The sequence below is a fragment of the Colias eurytheme genome, chromosome 22, assembly GCF_061535395.1.
Source record: "Colias eurytheme isolate Ceu_HAF_F1 chromosome 22, ilColEury1 Martin Lab GWU primary, whole genome shotgun sequence".
Taxonomy (NCBI): Eukaryota; Metazoa; Arthropoda; class Insecta; order Lepidoptera; family Pieridae; genus Colias; species Colias eurytheme.
The window spans coordinates 4,336,340-4,360,198 of record NC_143001.1 but is presented as its reverse complement, the minus strand read 5'-3'; the positions used below and the strand labels follow the sequence as shown (position 1 = coordinate 4,360,198).

Here is a 23,859-nt window from a genome sequence, read left to right as displayed (position 1 = left end):
GTTTGGTTCTGTTTTAAATTTGAATGGAACTGACATTTTTCGTTTGTACATAAAATTTCCTTTAAAATGTATAAATTAAACATAGGTTCGACTGAAAATTGTCTTTGTTAGGTTTCGGAAATATATTTAACTCAATGAAAATCCTAGTATTATTGTTATCAATAGTCGAGATAGTGTAGTATAATAAAACTAGAAGTTCATTATAGTCGGTGAGATATCAAAGAATTACAATACAATCACAGCTTAGTGTTAAAAGATAAGAAATTTCTTTAAAAACACTTGGATATGTTAATCGTGAGTTTGTTGATGGGAAAAACAGGAAATGTCGGTGTTTAAATTAGTTATTGTTTTAGTGTTAGTTGGTGTTGTTTCAGCCAATGAAAGTGAGTGTAAAATAAAAAAATGTGAAGCATGATTGTAATTTTTAGTGCAATGCTACAAAAAGTACAGGAATGTTCTGTCTTTGAATCAGATATATAAATTTTACATTTTTATTTTCATGTTTTGTGCCTGCAAAATATTTTATGTACCTACCAAAAAATGTTATCATTATTCAACTTTTAATCCAATACAAATGTTAATCTAAATTATATATTATTAACACTAGCTCACTAAAAAAAGTCAACATCAGAAGACAAACAAACATTAAGAACATCAATCAATCTTTATCGTAAGACAATTTTCAATTCATATTTTTTAATTGTTTTTATTTTATTTTTATTTAACTAGAAAAAATCGTCTGTTACTATGGCACATGGGCGACATATAGACATGGTAATGGGAAGTTTGATGTTGGTAACATCAATCCAGATCTCTGTACACATTTAGTGTACACTTTTGTTGGAATCAATTCACAGGGAAATGTTGTTTCTTTGGATCCATATCTTGATCTACCAGATAATTGGGGTAGAGGTAAGTAAAACGATGTTTCTTTGTAATAACTATATAATATTTAGGTATTTTTAATCGACTAATGATCGAAATGTATTCTGTATGTTTTTGAATGGATAAAGTTGTAAGTAAAACGTAGTATTTTTGGATTTTTTTAATTGTTCTCAGGCGATTAATTATTAGAAATTATTCCTACAATTACTATTCGTTCATTAGTATTTAGTATTTATTTAAGATTAAAAAATATATCGAAAACTAAGATCTCCTAATACGATTTCAATTTTACATTTAAAGATTCGTATTAATCTTATCCAGATAAATAGTTAAATTCTAATATCAGCTAATCAAATTTAATTTATGTCTTACTTAGTATCATTGAATATTATTTTCTATAGTAATATTATCTAGTGTATATGTTTTTTTTTAATAATATTGACATCAAAGATAGTGCTAGTCCACCCCGTGGCTATGCCACCATCTTTTCTACTTAACTTAAAAAATTTCTTAACTTAACTCTTTGTACATATATTGTTTTCTGATAAATAAGCTAGAAAATCTTCATATTTTAGACCAACGAAATTTATTTCTAAATATTTTTAGCATAAAAAATAACTAATGAAGATCACAACGTGCACTACCTATTCATTTTCTTCGTAATTTTGAAAGACTCTATATAACTCTATATGTAACGTTATCTGAGAGCAACACATTGAATGCTTTATTATATTAACCAAAAGTTAAGAAAATATTCAAACCAATGATCAAATTTGGCTAAAAAACATCAACAAATCTCTACCACTCAAACTCTTTCACCAACATTGTCCCGAAAATATTTCAGATAATTTCCGCATTTTCAACGCATTGAAACAAAAGAACACAAAGCTGAAAACTATTCTGGCTGTCGGTGGCTGGAACGAAGCATCAGCAAAGTATTCGATTGTAAGTTTTTTTAACCATTATTTATACACAATTTTACATTTTAGTAGCTTTCCGTCTTGTCCACAGAGATTCACTAGGGAATAAATATTTAAATAAATAAATATTTCAGGACAATTTCACACACGGCACGATCTGATCCCCCATCTGTGTTATGGAAACCAGATGGCTGATAAACATACATATATAATTTTAAATAAATACTCATATAGATAATTAACACCCAGACACAGAGCAAACATCTATGTTCATCACACAAATATTTGCCCCGGGTGGGAATCGAACCAACGAACTCTGGCTTGTAAGGCAGGGCCACACACAGAAATGAGATGTTTCACAGTAAAAAGTAGCCAATATCTCAATACGAGTATCCAGGACTCTCTAGACTTCTAACTGCACGAAAATTAGGATTGAGATGTTACACCACTGTAAAAAGTAGCCTATGTCACTCTATACTTTTCTTACTATCTCAAGACAAAAATCATATCAATAAATCGCTCCCCAACGATGGGAAACAAAGACAAACAAAAAATACACTTTGGCATTAGGTACTAAGGATTACTTCTTCTTACACCAGATGGCAGCAAGTTCAGCCCTAAGAAAGAATTTCATATCAAGTGCAATCAAAATGATAATGACTCATGGTTTTGATGGCCTTGATATAGACTGGGAATATCCGAACCGGAGAGATTCTGTCAATGGAAAAGCTGATATTGAGAACTTTACTAAATTACTGAAGGAATTGAGAACGGAGTTTGACAAATACGGTCTTTTGCTAAGCGCCGCTGTTGCTTCTACTCGAGACATTGCGTCACTATCATATGATATTCCATCTATAGGACAGTAAGTTGTATTCCTGTTTTAACAAGAATTTACCTTTCTATATTTATCAATAATCTAATTTGTTTACTTAGTTCTAAATTTCCCTTTGAAACAATCTTTATTTTGGCACAATAATGAATTATGGCGTATTTTCATTGATCGTTAGCTTGTTATCTTGCGAATTTTGAGTAAAATAATTTTACATTATTCAATTTTATTCATGTGTACTTTTTTATTAGAGAGACTGAAGAAATAAATCAGTACTCACACCCCTGTATGCGAGCTCTATCGACTACTGAAATTGTTCCATAACTTTTCTAAAGTTTATCTTTGTATATGATTGGCACTTGAAAGAATTCAATAGTTAAATCGATGTTTCTGTAATAACCAGATATTTAGATCTCGTGGGGCTTATGACTTACGACATGTACGGTCCATGGGATACTGTAACTGGTCACAATTCACCACTACATAGAGGAGAAGGGGATGAACATGTAGCCAGGGAAAACCTTAACACCGTTGATGTAGCTGTAGAGTATTGGGTGTCGCAAGGTATTTTATTTTAAATTGTGGTCTGACAAATAACCATTACGAGATTATCAATTTTTAAAATGATAAGATTGTGATACTTGCATAGCATTTCATAGAGATGATTAAAATCTGTAACGTGATAAAAAAAATGAATAAATGATTCACAATTTTTAGAGACCAACATTATATTTATAAGTATAGTTAAAAATTCTTGATATTATATATTTTATTATGCTAATACTAATTTAAATCATTCAGGTTTTCCACCAGAAAAACTAGTGATTGGCCTACCATTTTACGGCCATACATTCACTTTAACAAATCCCAATATTTATTCGGTAAGAGCACCTTCATTTGGACCTGGTATTTCTGGCCCGTACACCGCTACTAGTGGAAACATTGGATACAATGAGGTAAGCTAATATCAATTTTAAGATAGTGTGTGAAGAAGTGATATAGAGCTTAAAATGAAAATTATACTAGGAATTCATAGGGCATTTAAAATACTACTTTTTCATAGGATCTCTTGAAACCATCTTCTTTTCTTCTTTATGGTCGTTAAATAGGCACAATCGTACGTCAAATAAAGAAGCACTTTCTTAATACACTATTATAAATAAAGCAGCTTTCACAACTTTTACACAGGGTATATTTTTTACTGTTTCGAACACTTTACAGCTAACAAGTCACGCTCGGTAAATTATCTGTTTTTAAAACTTCGTAACAAACAAGCTCCTTTATTTCAATAAAGTTCAGTGTCTCTAAACTAAACGAGCCTTAACTTCTACAAGTTTGATAAAAGTTGTCAACTCTGAGGACCTCATTTACAAATTAAGAACTTTGACATATTTTGAAACAAGGAATGGACAAGTACTTGAATATATATAAATATTTTGTTTTTAATTACGGGATTACAATTTATAGAAGAGTATAAAAAATGTATATCAACTATTAATAGTATTAGAATATTTTTTCATCTTAATATATATAAATCTCGTGTCACAATGTTTGTCCTCAATGGACTCCTAAACCACTTAACCGATTATAATAAAATTCGCAAACCATGTGCAGTTCGATCCAACTTGAGAGATAGGATAGTTTAAACATGTAGGTAACACGGGCGAAGCCGGGGCGGACCGCTAGTAAAAATATATAAAGCAGCATAAAATGACATTGCAACTATAGTAATATGTGCCATAAGTATTATTATTTATTACTGAAGTTTACAAATTCAAGATCTGCTTTATAATAAACTAGCGGTCCGCCCCGGCTTCGCCCGTGGTACATATTTCGCAATAAAAGGTAGCCTATGTTCTTCCTCAGGGTCTAAAGATTATCTGTGCCAAATTTCATCAAAATTGGTCCAGTAGTTTATGCGTGAAAACCATACATACATACATACATACAAACCTTTCCTCTTTATAATATTAGTATAGATTTTAGTGCGAGATTTTATCTGAGATATGTGCTATAATTATCAAAGATACCTAACGAAGAGAAGTTATTAATTATGCCCGTATTAAATACCGCAGAGAAAGTTATGAAATAGGTCACGAATCGTATGCGTAAACTTTCACCAAGTTATATTAATTTATCTCAAGCCCTGTGTAGTAGAATTAATTTCACATTATCACTGTCAGCTACAAAAATAATATAATTTCTTTCAGTTTTGCAGTTTACTTCGAGAACAAGAATGGAACATCTATTTTGATAGCTTGGCAAAAGTTCCTTATGCTGTTCAGAACAGAAACTGGGTGTCGTATGATGATGTAAATTCTCTTATTGCCAAAGCAAAATACGCTTTAAGTATGAACCTTGCTGGGGTTATGATTTGGAGTATAGAAACTGATGATTTCCATGGCTTGTGTAGTAATGAAACCTTTCCTCTATTGAGAGCGGTTAAACGAACATTGTCTAGCTCAACTTCTCCGGGTACTACTATAGGTCCTGTATCTACGCCTACTACAAATAGTCCTATAACGACACCTATATCAACTACGCCACATAGTACAAGTTCTACTAGTTCTGTTACGTCAGCAGGTTCATCGAGTACTATCAGTTCTACTGCAACAACTTCAGGTATTGTTTCTATGACATAGAATTTAGAATATTTATGCAAAAAATACTACTACTTCTTAAATAATTTACATAATATACATTTTACGTTTAATTAAAAACTAATTGATATTCATGACTAAATAAAAAACGTTTCTTCCTCTTTATAATAATATTTGGGCGACCGGAATGCGTCTTAACTGTCGATGTATTGTTTTCTACAAAAGCAGCGTGTCATATAACTACGATATGTTTGTGTATTTGGCCTTTTACACTGTAAAAAATAGCTCGTCTACACCGTATCCTTTAATTTTTCATGATTACAACCATATCATTGATTTCAGCTCCATCAACTCCAACCACAGGCTTTACCTGTGAATCAGCTGGAATGTTCCCAAACCCAAAGGACTGCGGATCTTTCTACGTGTGCATACAAAATTTAGATGGCTCGTTCCTTCCACACTACTTCACTTGCCCAGCAAATCTATATTGGGATGAGATTATGATGTCTTGCAATTATCCTTATGCAGTTTCTTGTACAGTTTAAAAATAATAATTTTGACGTATCATAGAAGTAATCGTGTTAAATTATTTTAAAGTAACATAACCAGAAGTGGTTTTAAGTTAAAGAATACAAATGTATTTTATAAAAGATAAATGTTTGGTTTTATTGTTGATAATATGTTTCGAATTTAGTTGCACATGTTACGGATGTTAAAAATAAATGACTTGCCCTTACATACTGTGTTTTATTTGGTTACTGACTTGTTCTACTCCTGGTTTTTAATACATTTTTCTAATTTTTATCAAACATAATTTCCTCAGTTCTAAAAGGTTAAAAACAACCGTTGAAGACTGACTTTGATATATTATCACAACGGGCTCATTTGATACAAAGAGATAAGAAACAGAAAGAATATTAAAGCTTACATTACCTAACGTTATCGGATAAGGCATTATCTTCAAATGTAAGGTTAACATCAAACTTTGATCCGATTTCGTGTTTTAGACAGTTCAAATGTAATCCGATGGTTTTGCCTTAGGCTGCCTTAAAATCGGAACAATCTCTCTGTGTAACCTTTCATTATATTCTCTATTATTATAAGTCTATGATAAAATTGAAGAACAAAACATCGAAGTACAGTTTCTTGGCTTTGTTATTTTCTCTGCTATTAACTTTCTTTAGTTAAATTTCAGTCTGTATTCAAAAGCTGGAGGCTAATGTTATGCACTTCTATGTAAATTTTTCGATTACAAAATCTATTAAATTTAATATTGTTTAAGAAACACAAAGGAAAATATATTCACTTTTTGTGCAATACTAGTCCCGCGGTTTCACGCGCATTGCTCGGCTATTATTGGTCTAGAAGCGTGATGATGTTATCGCCTATAGCCTTCCTCGATAAATGGCCTATCAAACACTGAAATAATTTTTCAATTTGAACCGGTAGTTGCTTGAACCAAACAAACAAAATCTTCAGCTTTTTATTATTAGTTATAAAAGATCATACGAAATAATCCGGTACGTAAATCTGGTAAAGTACATATTGTAGTCTGTACATATAGTACCTACTAGCTTATCGTCTGCGGCTTCGCCCACTTTGTCTAAAACGCAATTAATTAATAATTATATACTACAACCTTCCTCTTGAATCGCTCTATCTACTAAAAAAAACCGCATCAAAATCCGTTGCGTAGTTTTAAAGTTTTAAGCATACAAAGGAATATAGGGACAGAAAAAGCGATCGTTTTATACTATGTAGTGATAAGATTGTCACATAAATATACACAAAAATACTCATGCAATATGATTACGCGAATACATCATAGAAGCAATGCGGAGTTCATAATTCCAAGCTCTCAACTGCACACAATCTGAATATGCAACAAAGAGATATAGACTGAATTAACATGATATTATAGGGCATCCCATTTACATTAGCATCAAATGGAAATAAAGCCTGGAACAATTCCAACGATGATTTCGATTTCTCGACGTTTCAAAATGATCTCCACGAAATGCAAATTACGCGGTGCTAACGTACCTTGCCTTGTTACTTGCGGTGCTGTTTATTATATGCGATATTTTGTCGGAAGGTAATTATAATAATATTATTTATAGGTTTTAATAAAATATACATTAGGTAAGGATAAGTAATTTAACTTGATAAAATGAAGAAACAGTTGTAAAATAAATTCTTTATAACTGTACAATTCTGTCCTTGCTAAGTTAGTGAAGTATAATTTATGCCGAAATGTAAATGATGTTTATAAATAGATAGCAGCAATTCTGAGTTAGGAGACAGATATAAACTCGTAAGAAATAGTATTTCACTATAATAATAGTATTTCATTGCTCACTAAATAGTGACTTCTCTCTATTCAGTCCATTAGCATTTATGTTTTTTAATTTCAAAATTTCACCTGAATATCGTATTGCATATGCTAAATTACAGATTTATTTTAAGTTTTCACTAAACCACCTTTTTATCAACTGGTTGAATCAATGTCAATGTAGAGACTTCAATCTAATCTCAAATAAACGTTGTTCGATACTTTAACTAAAATAAATGTATAAGAACAAGCAACGATTTATCGTTAGCACTAAAACATCCTTCAAACTGCAATTTGAGATTCAATCAGTTTCTTCTCAACATTGTCGTCTTCGATTGATAAAAACTGTGTAAATTCATCGGCTTTGTATAAATAGATAAGATTTTTCTTTTGCCTCGATTTTAATAAAGGTCCCTGATATTAATTGACTTTCAATTTTCATTTTCCTTTAGCAACATTTATTGAGTTTGAAGCAACTTCGTTTTATATAAGTGCTGGTTTTCATCGTTTGAATACCAAATGTTTAAGGTTATTATTTAAACAGCATAATATTAGGTAAAAAGGATACATGAAAATATATAGATATTGTAAGGTTTTATTCTCATTATTATTCGCTTTAAGTAAAGTAAATGATGTTTTTTGTAAACGATTTGCTGACACATTAAGTGTGAGAAGAATATACTTATCTGTCACTATCTTCTTAATATAGGTAATAGACAAGGAAATGTACAGGATAGAGGGATATAGGAATTGGGTTACTCTTTCACGCGGAACCAGCGGATATAAATAGAATAAAATAAAAATATTTTTCATAAAACATTAAGTTTTATTCAAAATAATATTATTTTTTTATAAAAAAATGTGAGAAGTTGCAATAGACATTTTCATAGCTATAAGCGTGTTTAAAAATTTCTGCGATCGGTGGTGTTGACACCTGTGACTCCTGTGACATGACAACGGTGGCAGCCGCTCGCATCCAGGCCCTTCTTCAGATGTTCACACATGCGCTTCCTGTAAAAGACAAATTGCTTAACATTTCACTTAATGGTAGCAGGTAGAATATTGATAACTAGCTGTGCCCCGCGGTTTTATTCGCATTGCTCCGCTCCGTCTTAGCTCAGCATGATGTTATATAGCCTACAGCTTTCCTCGATAAATGGGCTATCTAACACCGAAATAATTTTTCAAATCGGACCAGGTAGTTCCTTAGAGCGTTCCAATTATCCAAACAAATAAACAAACTCTTCAGCTTTATAATAAATTTGCGTTACGACAAAATTTAACTTTACGTCAAAACGTTACTTTTCTTTACGTTATTTTTCTTTTTTTATGTCAATGTAATTTTAGTTTTTAAGTATACATATATATATATAATTTTTAAATTGTTTAGTTTTAAGAATTGTAATAATTTCCTGAATAAATGATAAATAAAATAAATAAATAAAATAAAACAAGCAAATTGATTTTACTATAAAACGATTGTAGTACATTAGCGGTACACAATAAATCTCAAACATGATGTTCTGGGGTAATTAATGCCGAACATAAAATATTACGCGCAGCGCATGCACATTATTTATTATATGAACTCCTCGAAATAAAGCTGTTGTCTATTTATAAGTGAAATCTAAGGTTAGGGTAAGGTTTAAGGCACTTAAAAACAAATTTGAAAGCTTGTATGCAAAAAAAGATATGGTTTCTCTGTCTGTCGGTATATATCCACCTACCTAGCTAAATCACTCTTTATCATTAGTTTATACTCTTATTAAGGAACAGGATACCTTTTATTCCGTTATTAACACGTAGAGCCGCCTTACAATCCAGATAAAAGTATTATAGAGAAGTAGGTACTGACTAATAATAATTTTCTACTATTGAAATGATATTTTTATCGTTTTAATTAAAACTTTAAATCCAGCAATTTCAGTATTTTTGTACAACAAATCAAGCTAAAACGAAATCATTATTCTACTATCCAAATTTAAATTTAAATTAAGAACGACATTTTTTTTATACATAGATACTATTAGAACAGGATTAATTTGACAGCTGTTTCTTTATTCAAAATTTAACCAGCCAGACCACAACGCATTTGTTTTTAATTCACATTCAGCCAAATGTTTAGCTAAATCGGTATTAGGGTATGTACACACTGCGGATTATTCGTAATCCGTTCTAAATAGTCTGTCATCCCTCTTACATGTAAAACGGCTCATAAATTATGTTATTAAACACCGCACCAACGTTTGCCAGCAATTAAATATCAATTTTGCATTCATTTATCATTTTCGGTATAAATACGTTATCTTTGATAATGCTGAGTTCGCAATTATCAAAGTTTAACGAGTATAAGTATTTAAACTTTTTTCTGTATCGTTATTTAATAAAAAATATATATCTTCAAATTTTTATATTATGTAGAAGAGTTTTGTAACTGTAAGTTATTTAAATAAAACCGGCCAAGTGCGATTAGGGCTCGCGCACGAAGGGATCCATATTATGGGAAATTAATTAATTATTTTTTAGTATTTTTTGTTATAGCGGCAACAGCAATCAAATCATCTGTGAAAATTTCAGCGCTCTAGCTATCACGGTTTATGAGATACAGCCTGGAGACAGACAGACAACGAAGTCTCAGTAATAGGGTCCCGTTTTACCGTTTCGGTACGGAACCCTAATAATATCATCAAGCAAACTTAGCTTTTCTACTGTCTATTTAGAAATGTAGTAAATACGAAATTAATTCCCGTTCTATTTGACGCAAGCAATTACGTAATCCTATTAAACCGAGAAATGACAAAACACATCCAATGAATTCACCAACAAAGGTCTGTAATTTATTGGAGCCCCTTCGTTATAATGAAATTTAAAAATGCGTCTGACAATCGAATTGGGTCAAAGCGAATTGATGCCTGTCCTATTGTATCACTTTACATTGAAAATTGTTGTATATACTTAGTGCGTTTTGGTAGATAAGAAATAGAAATAGAAATAGAAATAGAAATAGAAACACATTTATTCCCAAAAAAATGATACAGTACATTAGATACAGAAAATACTTATAACTTAAAAAACAAGGTATAACTGGGTAAAACAATATATTGTGTAGACGTAATAATATTATATTATATCTGTATCACCTCAGGGAAAAGGATTACTGACTCAGCATGAATGTTACAGCTGAGGCTGTAACGCTGTTATTCTGTCAGCACCATATAAGTAGAGAGGAGTGACTAATAAAATTAGGTATAATTTTAAAGAACGGACTAAATTATGCTATACAGTATTACAATAAAGTAAGAAGATTTTGATGTATGAAGTATGTAACATAGTTTGCCAGTCAGAACGTAAAATCCGCTGAGTGAGTTGAGAGGAAACGAATCAGTAATAAAAAATAAATAGTGTGTAATAATGAATTTATGTGTAATTTATGAATTTATATTGCCAACGCGCCAAGTACGTAGAAGAAGTTAAAGACATCCTTTCCAGAACAATAATATATAAAACGTAGAATATAGATAAAGTAAAAGAAGGACACAATTTTAATGATTATCAAGGAGGTTATAGTTTATAGTAGATATTATTAAACACAGAAAATAACTATAGGTATTTATGTAGACTGTTTTTGAATAACGAGAAAATAAGCTTTCAACTTCTTTTTAAAAGTGTCCCTTGATTGAGAATTTCGAATAGGAGGCGGGATATCATTCCAGCATTTCGTAGCAAGAAATCTAAAACTTCCTCTAAAGGCGGCTGTTTTGTATTTAGGCACAGAAAAAATATTTGTGCATGACCTACATTCACTCGAGGCTTTGGAGGACCTCCATAAAAGTTTATCATATAAATAAGAAGGTTTTTTAAATTTAATAACGTCAAAAAGGAGACTGGCAAAGTAAAGTTTTTGACGGTTTTTCATGTTAAGTAGGTTATGCATGTTTAGGTATGGTGAGATATGTGTTCGTGGAGGAATCTGAAAGCAATATCGTGCACAAGCATTTTGCACTCTCTGAAGGAGACGTTGTGTTCTTTGAAGCAAACAAGGACCATAAACTGCCAGAGCATAGTTTAGTTTGGACAAGACTAGAGTTTCACATAGGCGAATGCGCATATCTTCACATAAGAAATTACGAATTTTATATAAAACTTTAATACGATAAAAGCAATTTCGAGTAACGTTTAAGACATGGGCTTCAAATTTCAAATTATTATCCATTTCAATACCGAGGTTGCGCACCTGATTGACACATTCGAGAGGTAAGTTATCGATACAAATTTTAGGTTTTAACTGTGATAAACAATTGACCTGTTTTTTGGAACCAACGATCATGAATTTAGATTTTATCGGATTTAACACTAAAGAGTTATTATTAGACCAACATGAAATATTATTTAAATCCGAATTAAGTTTCGTGATAGTCTCATCAAAATTGTCCCTGCTGATAGGAATGAGAAGTTGAAGGTCATCGGCATATAAGTGAAATTGACAATGTTTAATTGACTGTGTAATGTCTGCTGTGTACAATATAAACAGGATAGGCCCTAAAATACTACCTTGAGGTACTCCTCTGGTAACTTTCATAGATTTTGAAATTATATTGTTGCCATTAGGATTACGTAAAAGAACTTGTTGAGTACGATTTTCCAAATAGCTTTTAAACCAGTCAACAGTATTTGAGTCAAATCCGTAGTACGATAGCTTAGCTAAAAGGAGGGAGATGTTAATACTGTCGAAAGCACGAGAGAAGTCCAAAAGAGTTAGGACAGTTCCAAAGCCTTTATCTTGAGATGCAAGAATTTTATCAATAACATCAAAGAGAGCTGTTGAGGTCCCATGTTTAGCCCTGAACCCTGATTGTAGAGATGGAAATATGTTATTGGATTCACAGTAATGCACAAGCTGCTTTTGAACTACTTTCTCTAGTATTTTCGACAGGTAGGGCAAAATACTAATCGGACGTAGGTCCTTTAAATCTGAACAATTGTTAACCTTGGGGAGGGGATGAATTAAAGCATTTTTCCAAAGAGAGGGAAAGACACCTGAAGCAAGCGATCTGTTGATTAAATTGGTTATGAATTTTAATGAATGAGGTAATGTCAATATGATCATATCTCTATTAATTTCGTCAGACCCCACTGCATTTGAATCAATTGATAAAATAATTTTAGCTATGCTGTCTTCACTAACAGATGTAAACGAAAATGTAGCGTTTGAAAATTTTTTTGAATTAAAATGGAGAACTGTATTTGTATCTGCTTTGTTATCTCCTGGAATATTGAGAAAATGAGTATTAATTTTATCGGGGTCATTAAAAGTATGTGGTAGTGATGTGTTAGATTTAAAGTTAGGTAGAACAGATCTCTTTAGATTTTTCCATAATGCTTTTGGGTTGTTTAAATTACTGTTTATATTATGATTAAAGAATGCCCTTTTTTCATTGAAAAAAGCACAATTGACTAACTGCTTGAGACTTTTGTAAGCTTCTTTATGGACATCTGATTTTGAATCTTGATATTTTCTGTGTGCTTTATCGCGTAAAGAAATCATATACTGCAAATTGCTTGTGAACCAAGGTGGAAGCGGTTTTCTGATAATTGAAGTTTTAGTGGGTGCATATTTATCGAACAGATTAAGAATGATACCATTGAATAATTTAACCGAGTCATTTACGCAATCCTGCTTTAGAAAGAGATCCCAGTTGATAGAATTTAAATCAGAGTTAAATGAACTAATAGGTATATTTTTTAAGGGACGATATTTAATATATTTGGGTGGAATTTTTTGTCTTTTAATTTTTAACTCAGTAACAATAAGGGAATGTGCACCTAATGTAGGAATTCGATGGTTAACTATACTCACTACCGGGGCATCTGTACATACAAGATCTATTAACGATTCACTGTGAGGAGTGATATGTGTAGGTGACTGCACGTAATTTTTTAGACCGGAGTAATATAGAAATTGATTTAATTGCAAAGTTTTCCCATCATGCTCATTCAATAAATTTATATTGAAATCACCCATTAAGAGGAGATAGCTGTAGTTATTAAACGAATTAATTGAGGAGGTCAACGCATCTAGGAACAATTCTGTGTTAACCCAAGGAGGCTTGTAAGCTGTTCCAATTATTAAACGATTCCCATTTAAGTGTATAGATAGCCACATTTGTTCCACTGTATCATCAATCACAGGAAAAGCCAAAATTCTGAAAGAAATTCCTAGTTTACAAAAAAACCCGACCCCACCACCGCGTGCCTTGAGATTGTGTTTACGAGGAGAGTTGCGAAACTCATAACCTGGTACCTGGGGGGCTAAGCCTTCTTGGCCGCTTCTTATCCAAGTTTCATTTATAGCAACTATGTCCGGAGATTCTCTGGATATAGCTGCTATAAATTCATCATGTTTGTTTACAAGTGAACCCGGGTTTAAGAGACCTAATTTAATATGTTTTGTTTTAATCATTGCAATATGCTTGTGTTTTTAAGAGTGAATTTATGATGACTTTGATTAGTGCATAATTGTTTAAAAACCCGGTAAGTAAGAATATAGGAGAAATTAAATTATTAAGAGAGCGTGATACAGATATCATATAATTAACTACAGACTTATAACTAAAATATTGATGGGTATACAGACAGACTTGAACACCGACAAATTTTGACATAATTTTATAGTTGACAATTACATGCTTATTATACAATAATGAACTGATGATTAATAATGTTAAATGTGATACATAAGTTAGAAGGTAAAAACCATATTTAGATATTTTTAAAGTAACTGAATAACAAAAAATCCAAATCAAAAGTAAATTTTTTAGTGAAATATTTAAAGAAGCGTAAAAGTAGTTCACAAAAATGGCAAAATAGCTAATTGAGCTGTTTAAAACCTGCACCAAAAACCCGCTCAATATCCTTCTCAGATCTTATCCAGTGAGTTATAGATTGAGCTGAATCTGAACGTTTTGCATATATACGCCCATCTTTTGACCACACGAACTTCCATTGTAAGTTACGACCACATTCACGGGCTTTAGCCAGGAGGGCCCTATTTTTTTTGGTAAGTCTCTCGTTTACATAGAAAGTTCTCACAACATGAGAAGGCAGGCCCAAGTCATCAGTGGTAGCCCCTCGACGGATGCGTGCGTTTTTCAGGAAAGTATCCCGCAGGGTTCTTCTCGCAAGTCTAACAACTAAGGGGCGTGGCCGATTTCCTTGTCCATTTGAGGGCCTAGGTTTAGGCCCAACTCGAGAGGCATTGATTATATCACACTCAATGACGTCAACTGCAAGCTTTTTAGCAACTGCAAGGGCAATATGTATGGGCGACTCACCCTCAAATTCAGGTATGTAGCTAAGTTCGATATCATTTATTAGAGTTCCCTGCTCATGGTCATTAAGGGAGCTTTCAAGCTGAAGTATGGAGTCAATAGTCGCAGACATATTATTCGAAGCAGTAGACTCCTTAATAGATGCAAGTTCAGAGCGAAGCAATTTGTTTTCATTCTCCAGTACAACAACACGATTTTCAATGGTAGTTACATCTTGCCTCAAATCCGCGATACGGCCAGCAAATACGTCCGTTGCATGAGCAAGATCAGATTTTAATTTATCAATTGCTGAAACGATCTCATTGGAAAGATGTAGTTTAACAGTCTCCAGCTTTGTATCTAATAATTTCGAAATATCATCTAATGAAAAATTATTAGGTATTGGGTTTGACGGCATAAGGACAGACTGGTCTAGAACATTATGAGCTTGCATAACCTCGGAATCGCATGACATGTCGTGTGGTCCAGATTTAAGAGACCTTATGGGTGTATCATCATTTCGCAGCCTGCGTGTGATATTCTTACAGTTAACGCATTGCCAAGAATCTCTGTATTCACTCAAGTGCTCACGAAAATCTGCACTAGTTATATTCAAGCAGCGATAGTGGCTTTTTTCTCCACAAGAAATACATTCCAAGAGTTCATCTCTACGTATATTAATATTGCAATGTGTGCACTTCATATTTTAAAAGAGAAAAAAAAATATATTTTCTTTTTTATTAAATAAGAATTATTGAAGAGAAAAAAAAATGAAGCACAAGACAAGTGAATCCACAAAAAAAAAAAAAAAAAACAAAGTTGCACTCTGCTGGGATTGAACTCGAGACTGTTGGGTTGATTCTCACAGTACTGTCCAAGTAGCTAATGTGTCTATGACAAAGCTTTCGAAATAGTTCAATATAATTTAATAGTTCAAAATTGTTTTGAATGACACGGAATGACTTAACAAATTGGTTACAAATAATGCGCAGACTACCCACTAACTTCACAAGTTCCAAAGTATCACAATCACTTCTGATAATTCATTTAGTTATTAAAACCAAATATTTTTGTGAAATAAGTTTTGTTTTTAGGTACGTCCACATCCAAACTAAGACAATATTTAAAGTTTCACACGAAAAACTGGTTGTAAATACTTTAAAATTATTTTTATAACACAGAGAAAATAAAACGCGTCCGTAAGTGTCAACAGCGCCACTCGCATATCATTATCATTATCATCATTATCATCATTATCATCAGATAAGAGGGATCATTCTTCTTCTCTTAATCAACGGCTCCAATAAGCAGGGACTCTGCCAATATCCAGTATATATGGGAGAGACAGGACTCAAATTTCAGTCAGATAGACTTGTCTTTGACATTTTGAAATTTGGTACTGAGTGGAAAAATGCAGAAATTTTGATCAACTTGGAGCCGCTAGAACGAACACATAAGTCATAAGACAATACAAGAGAAAGCATAATATTATGGTCAACTAGCTTTCTACCCGTGGCTTCCCCTGCGTGGTTAAAGAAAATTCTCATGGGGTGTTTCATTGCAACAAATAAACATGCCACTCTCTGGTTTCCACTATCTCCAGAAACAAAATCATACCATTAAATAGCCCCAGAAAGAAAGACAAACAAAAACAATTTCGCTTTTTACATCGCGCGGTTTCGTCCGCGGACTTACGCGGGCAATCTGCAATAGCATATATTAATATAGCTTATGTGTTATTCTGCTACATAAACTACATCTCTGTTTAGTATCATCAATAACTGTTCAGTGGATTCCACAAGATAGAGTAACAATCATACTAGTAGTAACAATATATTCGTACTAACTATAGCGTTTTTAGTAGGACTAGTAGGAAACCACCAAACATAAAACATAAAACTTGTTAAAAACATAACCTTCACCTTATTTCACATCTTATCTGTAACTGTATTTACGATTCTGGAAACTATGAATAAATAAACTTCCATCTCGTTTCTCGTCTCGTATAAAAACGTAAAACCAATTAGGTATTCCAAGACGGTGTTATTGTAGAAGGATAATGAAAATTATATTTTATTGTTGCTTTGTGACCTATTAATAGTTACTTTTTCTTGTCTGTTCATTTTTATGGAGCGTTTCTTTATTGTGAACTGTTTATTTAGAAAGCTTTCCGTCTGCGGTTTATTTGCATTATTTCTTTCACTTTCCTTCTTTTTGTTTATAGTTAGGTAGGTACTGTAGTAAAATGTTGCAAATCCAATCCATATTTAATGCAATAAAAACATTGTGGAATTAAAGACTTTTAAATGGACTTTAAATACATTATTATATATATGATATATAATAATCTATAATATAAAAATGAATCGCAAAATGTGTTGGTAAGCGCATAACTCGAGAACGGGTGGACCGATTTCGATAATTCTTTTTTTATTATATTCCTTGAAGTACCAGGATGGTTCTTATGTAGAGAAAACATAAATATGTACCACGGGCGAAGCCGGGGCGGACCGCTAGTGTATTATATATTCATCAATCATAAAAATATGTTGCCATTTTTTTATTAAGTAATTTAATTAATAGTAATAGAAGGGATCAATGCGTTTAAAGGAATTTAATATGTACTCATATAACCCATTCAGCTAATACAATCAATTATTATCAAAGCCATTAAAGTACGCTTTGTCACCAAAATATCAAACTTCAATTACAGGTGGTTCAAATATCGTAGATAACCTCTTGGGATAATTGAATGTTCCGGATTCTATTAGAAATGTCGAGACGCGCGAATTTCTGGCTCCTTAACTCTTTTGTACCTTACTGCGATTAATCGCAACCAATCGCAATACAAGAACCACTGGTTCGTGTATTGAGTTTTATTGATATTAGATTTTTTTGGATATTACAGCACTTTACTGAAGTAATTATGGTTATTAAAAGAAATGACTGTCACTTTATATTGTTTGTAGTATCAATCTATATATATAAAACTCAAAGGTGACTGATATAGTGATCTATCAACGCACAGCCCAAACCGCTGGACGTATCGGGCTGAAATTTGGCATGCAGGTAGATGTCATAACGTAGGCGTGCCCTAAGAAAGGATTTTAGAAAATTCATCCCCTAAAGGGGTAAAATAGGGGATAGAAGTTTGTATGAAACTTTTTATTCCTTGGATGTATTTGCATGAAATTTAGCACACATATAGAAGGTAACTTGGATAAACACATAGCATAGGTTTTATTCCGGAAATCCCACGGGAACGGGAACTATGCGGGTTTTTCTTTGAGAACGCGGGCGAAGCCGCGGGCGGAAAGCTAGTTAGGATATATTAATTGAACATGTACATTGGATGGCTTTTTTTTATTTGATGAGGCAAAAATTTCAGTTTTCTATATCTACGTTTTCAGCCTCTATTTACAACAATAATTATTACAAGCACTGAACAAATCGGGAGAAAAAAATCCGAACATCTGTACAAAACTCGACCATAGAATCGTTACACAGATGGATTGAGAGTTGCCAAGAAGTTAAAACTATTTATAACTTTCCGCAATTGAATTCAGGACTATATGCTAGTCTATTACTAGACCTATTGGAAAGAAATAAAGAAATAATATATAAAACCAAATTTCAAGAAAGTAAGGTTCATATTAAAAGTTAAAATAATTGCACAGTCCCTGAAAGGGTGAAAACTGAAAACAACTCAGTGAAAGTTAAAACATATACATATACATAACATATAAAACTGCTTGTATATTATTTTCTGTAACCTTTTATACTATAATGCTAATATCACCTATTATACTATAATTACTTTGTTATACTTACTTTGTAATGTACACACAACCACAAGCATTATTCCACAGTATTCCACTGTGAAAAAAAGACAGCTATATAGCGTCTAGCGCCATACCTTCCCACACTGGAATTAACACTGCTTTAAGACATGATAACCCCCTTTAGACATTATATTGTAAGCTCCTGTCAATTCGTTACATTATAGTGCCTGAGCCCCCGTCACTACATGATGACTCCATAGTAAGATTGTGTGCCATCCAATTAGATTGTGATTGGCCGATCGATTGAGATTATGTAAGGTAGTCCTGGATATTCTAAGTGCAAGCATTGTTCAAATATGGATTTACGAAGTTTGAGTTGGGTTGATAGTTTTAGTTAATACCTACTCTATGCTAGTGTGAAGGTGGTAATTTTTAGTAGATATTATATCTATTATTCACCCGCTATCGGTTCAAATGTTCGTAGAATATTGTTATAGCTTTTCTCGATTTAGATAGCACTTTATTTTTGTGTTGTAAATTTCAAAACCATTTTTATTTCCAATAAAATATATTTGTAATATTTCTTAAATCTTATTTAAGTTAACAACTGTGTTAATTTCGTTCTCAAATTATTCGTGTTATGCAACAAACACAGAATCTAAGCCTGCATAATTATCGACTATTAGTATAAAATTAAAATACATTATGTTCTAAATTATACAACAGAACTCTACCATAAAGATACTCTCTTTATATTTAAAAAATAAACGATACGTTCGTTATAACCAAATTCATCCATCCAAAGTTTTAAAATTCAGAACCTCATCTCAAAAATAAATCGCGCGTAAGAATGATATAAGAAAATCCTTCATTAAATTCTAACGTTAGGTCCACACAAATCCATCTCGTGTTCGGCCCATTACATACATTCCAGTAATCCCATACCGACAGCCAATGCATTGTAATGTGACATTATTCGCTCGGCCAGTTTTATTCGGTTGGACAAAACTCCGCCGGGATTCGTTTGACCCAGACGTCCTTACTTTCTTAAGTAATGCTGAATAGGTTAGGAAATAATATGCTTTTTTGTGGGAGTAGAAGGCTTCCTGAATTGGACTAGCTCGTATTGAGGAAGGTATAACTTCCAAAGAAGATGGATGTTAAATAATATGTGAATGCTGGTTTTCTTGGATGGTTGAACGTGCTAATTTTAGCAACTACTAGCTCGTACTGATTTTTAGTGTGGGCCATTTATGGAGGAGAGTCACCTACATAAATTAAAGCCTATATCCATAATGATACGACCAATAGAACATAGAAGAGAATGCAGCAATGAAATATATTGCAAAAACATGTGAAATGCACGTAGAACCCTGCTTTAATATCTGGTCATAATAAGTGTACCTTTACACACATGACATTAATATTCGGCGGGGACCGAATCCAGAAATTTAGTAACAAAAAATCTCACGCTCCCCACTCCGACGGGCGCAGAGGTGTGGCTTGAAGGCATAGCATGCTTACCGCGGCAGTCCCCGAGTGCCACACGTCTTTTTTCTTTCTATGAGAAATATATATAGAATAATATAAGAATAAAAAAGTAATATACCCCTGACACGGGAATTTATTGAATAAACTAGGCAATTTGCAACCCCATTATTAAAAATTATGTGTATAATTTGGCTGAGTAAGAAAGACATCAATAAAATTAGGAAATGTGTCTTTCATTGTAACATCAAATGTGAGACCGGTAGTCCTGTAGCCGTTTGTCAATGTGCCTCCTTTATTTGGCTTGTTAAAGGTTTTCCTTATTTTTTTACTTTCGCTGACTCAATAACGTTTGAAGAAACAAAAATGAACGACTTCCGAAGTTTTCGTATTGTGGTATTATCTTTACGCTAGGTTGGGGTTAGATTTCTTGGAAGAATGCTTTAGAAGAAAGCCGGTGTTTATTGAGTTTCATAGAAGAGTAAGCAAGATATGTTACTCTATAAACATAGAGCCCCTAAGAAGCAAAATATTTAATATTTTACGGATAAGTTAACTCTACGTTACTATTGTTAATAGTAAGCGATACGTATAGTATTAGATTACTAGGGCTACTACTTACTAGCCTTTATATGTAGGTATTTTGAGAACATTAATTTCATTTAAACTTACACATAATTTATTCTTTGAATCCCCATAATTTAATCTTATTAGTACACCTTGACAAATTACTTAATTCTCAAATTCAATGTTCTGAGAACTGTGTTGAAAATACGTTAGGAGTTCGATCTTCAAGCAAGTAATCTACAAATTATATTAAATTTAGTTATCCATTGTTAATCCAAACAAAAGATCCCAAACGTAGACAGTCAGTAGTCGTGTTCAATTCGAATACTTTTAAATCTCATTTTAAATAGTCCCAGGTGCCGATACCAATTGAAAACTAAAATAACATTGCAACGAGCAAACAGGTCAAATGGAAGGAAATATATATAAAGGAACTGTCGCTTCACTTAATGCTTTTTTTAATTCTAGAGACGCTTAGCTGTAGCGACCTACTTCTTCTCTAATGTAATGAGGTTGAATTAGCTAGTTTATTTATGGGTTTTGTGAGGAACTGTTGGTAAACGATGTTATATTATGTTCTTTAATAGTTCGTCGTTAAATGAAGCGGGTATAAATCTTGGGTTCGAGTTGCTCAAGCATTGAGATGACTTTATTCTGAACTAAACTGTTTGCAATTTGCTTAGCGTGTATAATCTAAATAATTCTAGTATTTACAAACTGGATTCTGCGGTTTTACTCACGACGTACCCTGTATACTACCTAACCTTATCAGCTGATTTTCCGTTAAAGAAAACAAACATCCATACATCCATAATATATTCTTACAAACTTTCGCGTATATAAGTACTAGAGGTCCGCCCCGGCTTCGCCCGTGGTACATATTTCGTAATAAAAGGTAGCCTATGTCCTTTCTCGGGTATCAAAATATCTCCATACCAAATTTCATGCAAATTGGTTCAGTAGTTTAGGCGTGATTGAGTAACAGACAGACAGACAGAGTTACTTTCGCATTTATAATATTAGTATGGATGAGTAGTAAGATTCGTTGTGTAAGTCCTTTGATATAATACGAAAAACGATAACATTCCTAAACAGCTAGTGATACAATAAATAAGTATTTCATCGTATAAAATATGTAAATAGGATACAAGAATGGATATAGACACGCTTGACCAGCCCCTCAGGCTAGTCAGGCGGTAAATAACAATGTAAATGAGAGGGTTTGGAGACAAAAGGATATGGGATCACATTAGGACGTGTTTTTACGTAATGTCGTGTTCTGAATATCATTGATATTCAATTTTATCAAAATAACTGACTCGGGAAAGGGTTGGACCCATTTTACAGATTCATAAGAACTTAATTCCGAATATTTACTAAAGTTTTAACGTAGATATTGTAAAATTGTATTTTCTATTCATTTTGATCTGTCAAATGCATTATGGATTGCTACTAAATAATAAATCGTACCTTTTTTAATCAAGTAAAGTTACAAATATGAAAATAGACAAGTTCATTGGTTCGTCAGTTTGATCGCCAATATTTTTTATTAATAGAGATTGAGACTTTACTTTCTAGCGAATTCAAATCGAAATAAATTATATTTTGCGTATTTCAAGAATATTCTTTACCTTTGCCAGTATTCAACTGGATGTAAGTAAACAATTTTCTTTGCGCAGGAAACCGTTTGACTCCATGTATTATATTTGTCAAATTGTAATAAGCTGACGCAGATATAAGTTGACATGAAACTCGAGATCTCTCAGTTCCGGTTCAATTTATCGATATGAAAAGTCAACACTAGCGTATGAGATGAAACAGGGTTGTCACTAGTCGACTAACAATAAGGCTTTTCTTTTAATTTTCGTTGACCATTTCTTTATTCCCGTAAATACATTCCTTATCTATTACACATATTTGCAAAGACACCTCTACAAAAGTTCATGGGCTGTGGTGATCGCTTACCAGACGAACCACCAGCTCACTTACTCTGTCATAATATATGCCGCTATGTGATAATGTGGTAACGAAGTAAAAACCACTACTATAATGAAATTTAAACGTAAATGATATAATCATTCATCCTATTTTATTGGTCTTCGGTATAGTTAAAATAAAGTTTGACACTTAGGTAAAATAAAAATTGATTTTTTTAATATATATTTGGTATACCAAATGTTGGCAGCCCTATCTATTCTGAATAGATTGAAACAAGAAGCAAACGATTGGAGTGTTTTTTCAGGATATCTAGAAGTTTTCAATTTTTCTATCTAAAATATTGCTAGGTATATGAATTCATTATGAACATCTCTATCTAATATTGCATAAGCATATTATTTTGTAACAAAGTTACCCGCACATACTGTTATAAAGTTTAAGGTGAACTGAACGAATCTTGTTGAGATTTTGTATGGTGGGATAAAATAATGCATGAATATCATGTAAATCGTGTAATATATAGAGTAGTAGAGATACAGCTAGTATCTAAACATCAAGATAAAAGATGAATTCCTTCGAATTTCATGACCCGTGAGGGTATCCACCATGTACCATTTTGTCTCATATGACAAGCATTAAGCCGCGAGGTTATTTACAAGGAAATAAAAATGTTTTGGCGCCATTTTTATAGTACTCCTTTGTGGCGGGAATATAAAAATATCTTCGCAAGTTGCGTACGTGTTTTGTTATCCATGTTTATTTACATAGAATTGAAATTTTACGATATATAAAAATGGGAACGGCATTGTTGGGTTTTTATGCTGTCATATTTGTAGCAGTGATTTTATTTCGCGTGATTATTATGCGTGGAAAGTTGTTTGTACCGAGCTTTATTTGATACGGAGTGTATATTAAAAATGTAATTCAGAATTAGCTTGATAATTTCGGCTTAAACATTCTACAACAGTCTTCTTTTATGATTCAACAACTTCTTTATATGCAAGCACTTATAACAAGAAAATATTGTTTTATCTATGTTGAAGAGAAAAGCATACATATTTAAATCAATTACAAATAATAAAGTTACCTTAATTTTAGGTAATGTACATAAATATTTTTTTATTATTATAATATTATATACTACAGCATACTACACTATCTATACTTCAAAAAGTTACACCTTAAATCACTAAAAAGACATTTCAATT

At 32.5% G+C, this 23,859-nt stretch overlaps 1 protein-coding gene across 1 annotated transcript; it reads left to right on the top strand.

Annotated features, from left to right (window-relative positions):
• Positions 1 to 313: 313 nt before the first annotated feature.
• LOC149898643 (chitinase-3-like protein 1) lies at positions 314 to 5,869 on the top strand. Its single transcript, XM_090115141.1, has 8 exons — positions 314 to 383; positions 730 to 912; positions 1,730 to 1,830; positions 2,405 to 2,670; positions 3,041 to 3,201; positions 3,439 to 3,593; positions 4,848 to 5,259; positions 5,580 to 5,869. The coding sequence occupies exons 1-8, from the start codon at positions 323 to 325 to the stop codon at positions 5,780 to 5,782; spliced, it is 1,542 nt and encodes a 513-aa protein (XP_089971267.1). The 5' UTR covers positions 314 to 322; the 3' UTR covers positions 5,783 to 5,869.
• Positions 5,870 to 23,859: the final 17,990 nt, after the last annotated feature.

Excerpts from the sequence above, each read along its gene's own strand:
- LOC149898643 (XM_090115141.1), top strand. The coding sequence starts at position 323 with ATGTCGGTGTTTAAATTAGTTATTGTTTTAGTGTTAGTTGGTGTTGTT. Across the intron at positions 3,594-4,847 it reads GAAACATTGGATACAATGAG|TTTTGCAGTTTACTTCGAGA; the intron begins GTAAGCTAATAT and ends AATTTCTTTCAG. Across the intron at positions 5,260-5,579 it reads TTCTACTGCAACAACTTCAG|CTCCATCAACTCCAACCACA; the intron begins GTATTGTTTCTA and ends CATTGATTTCAG.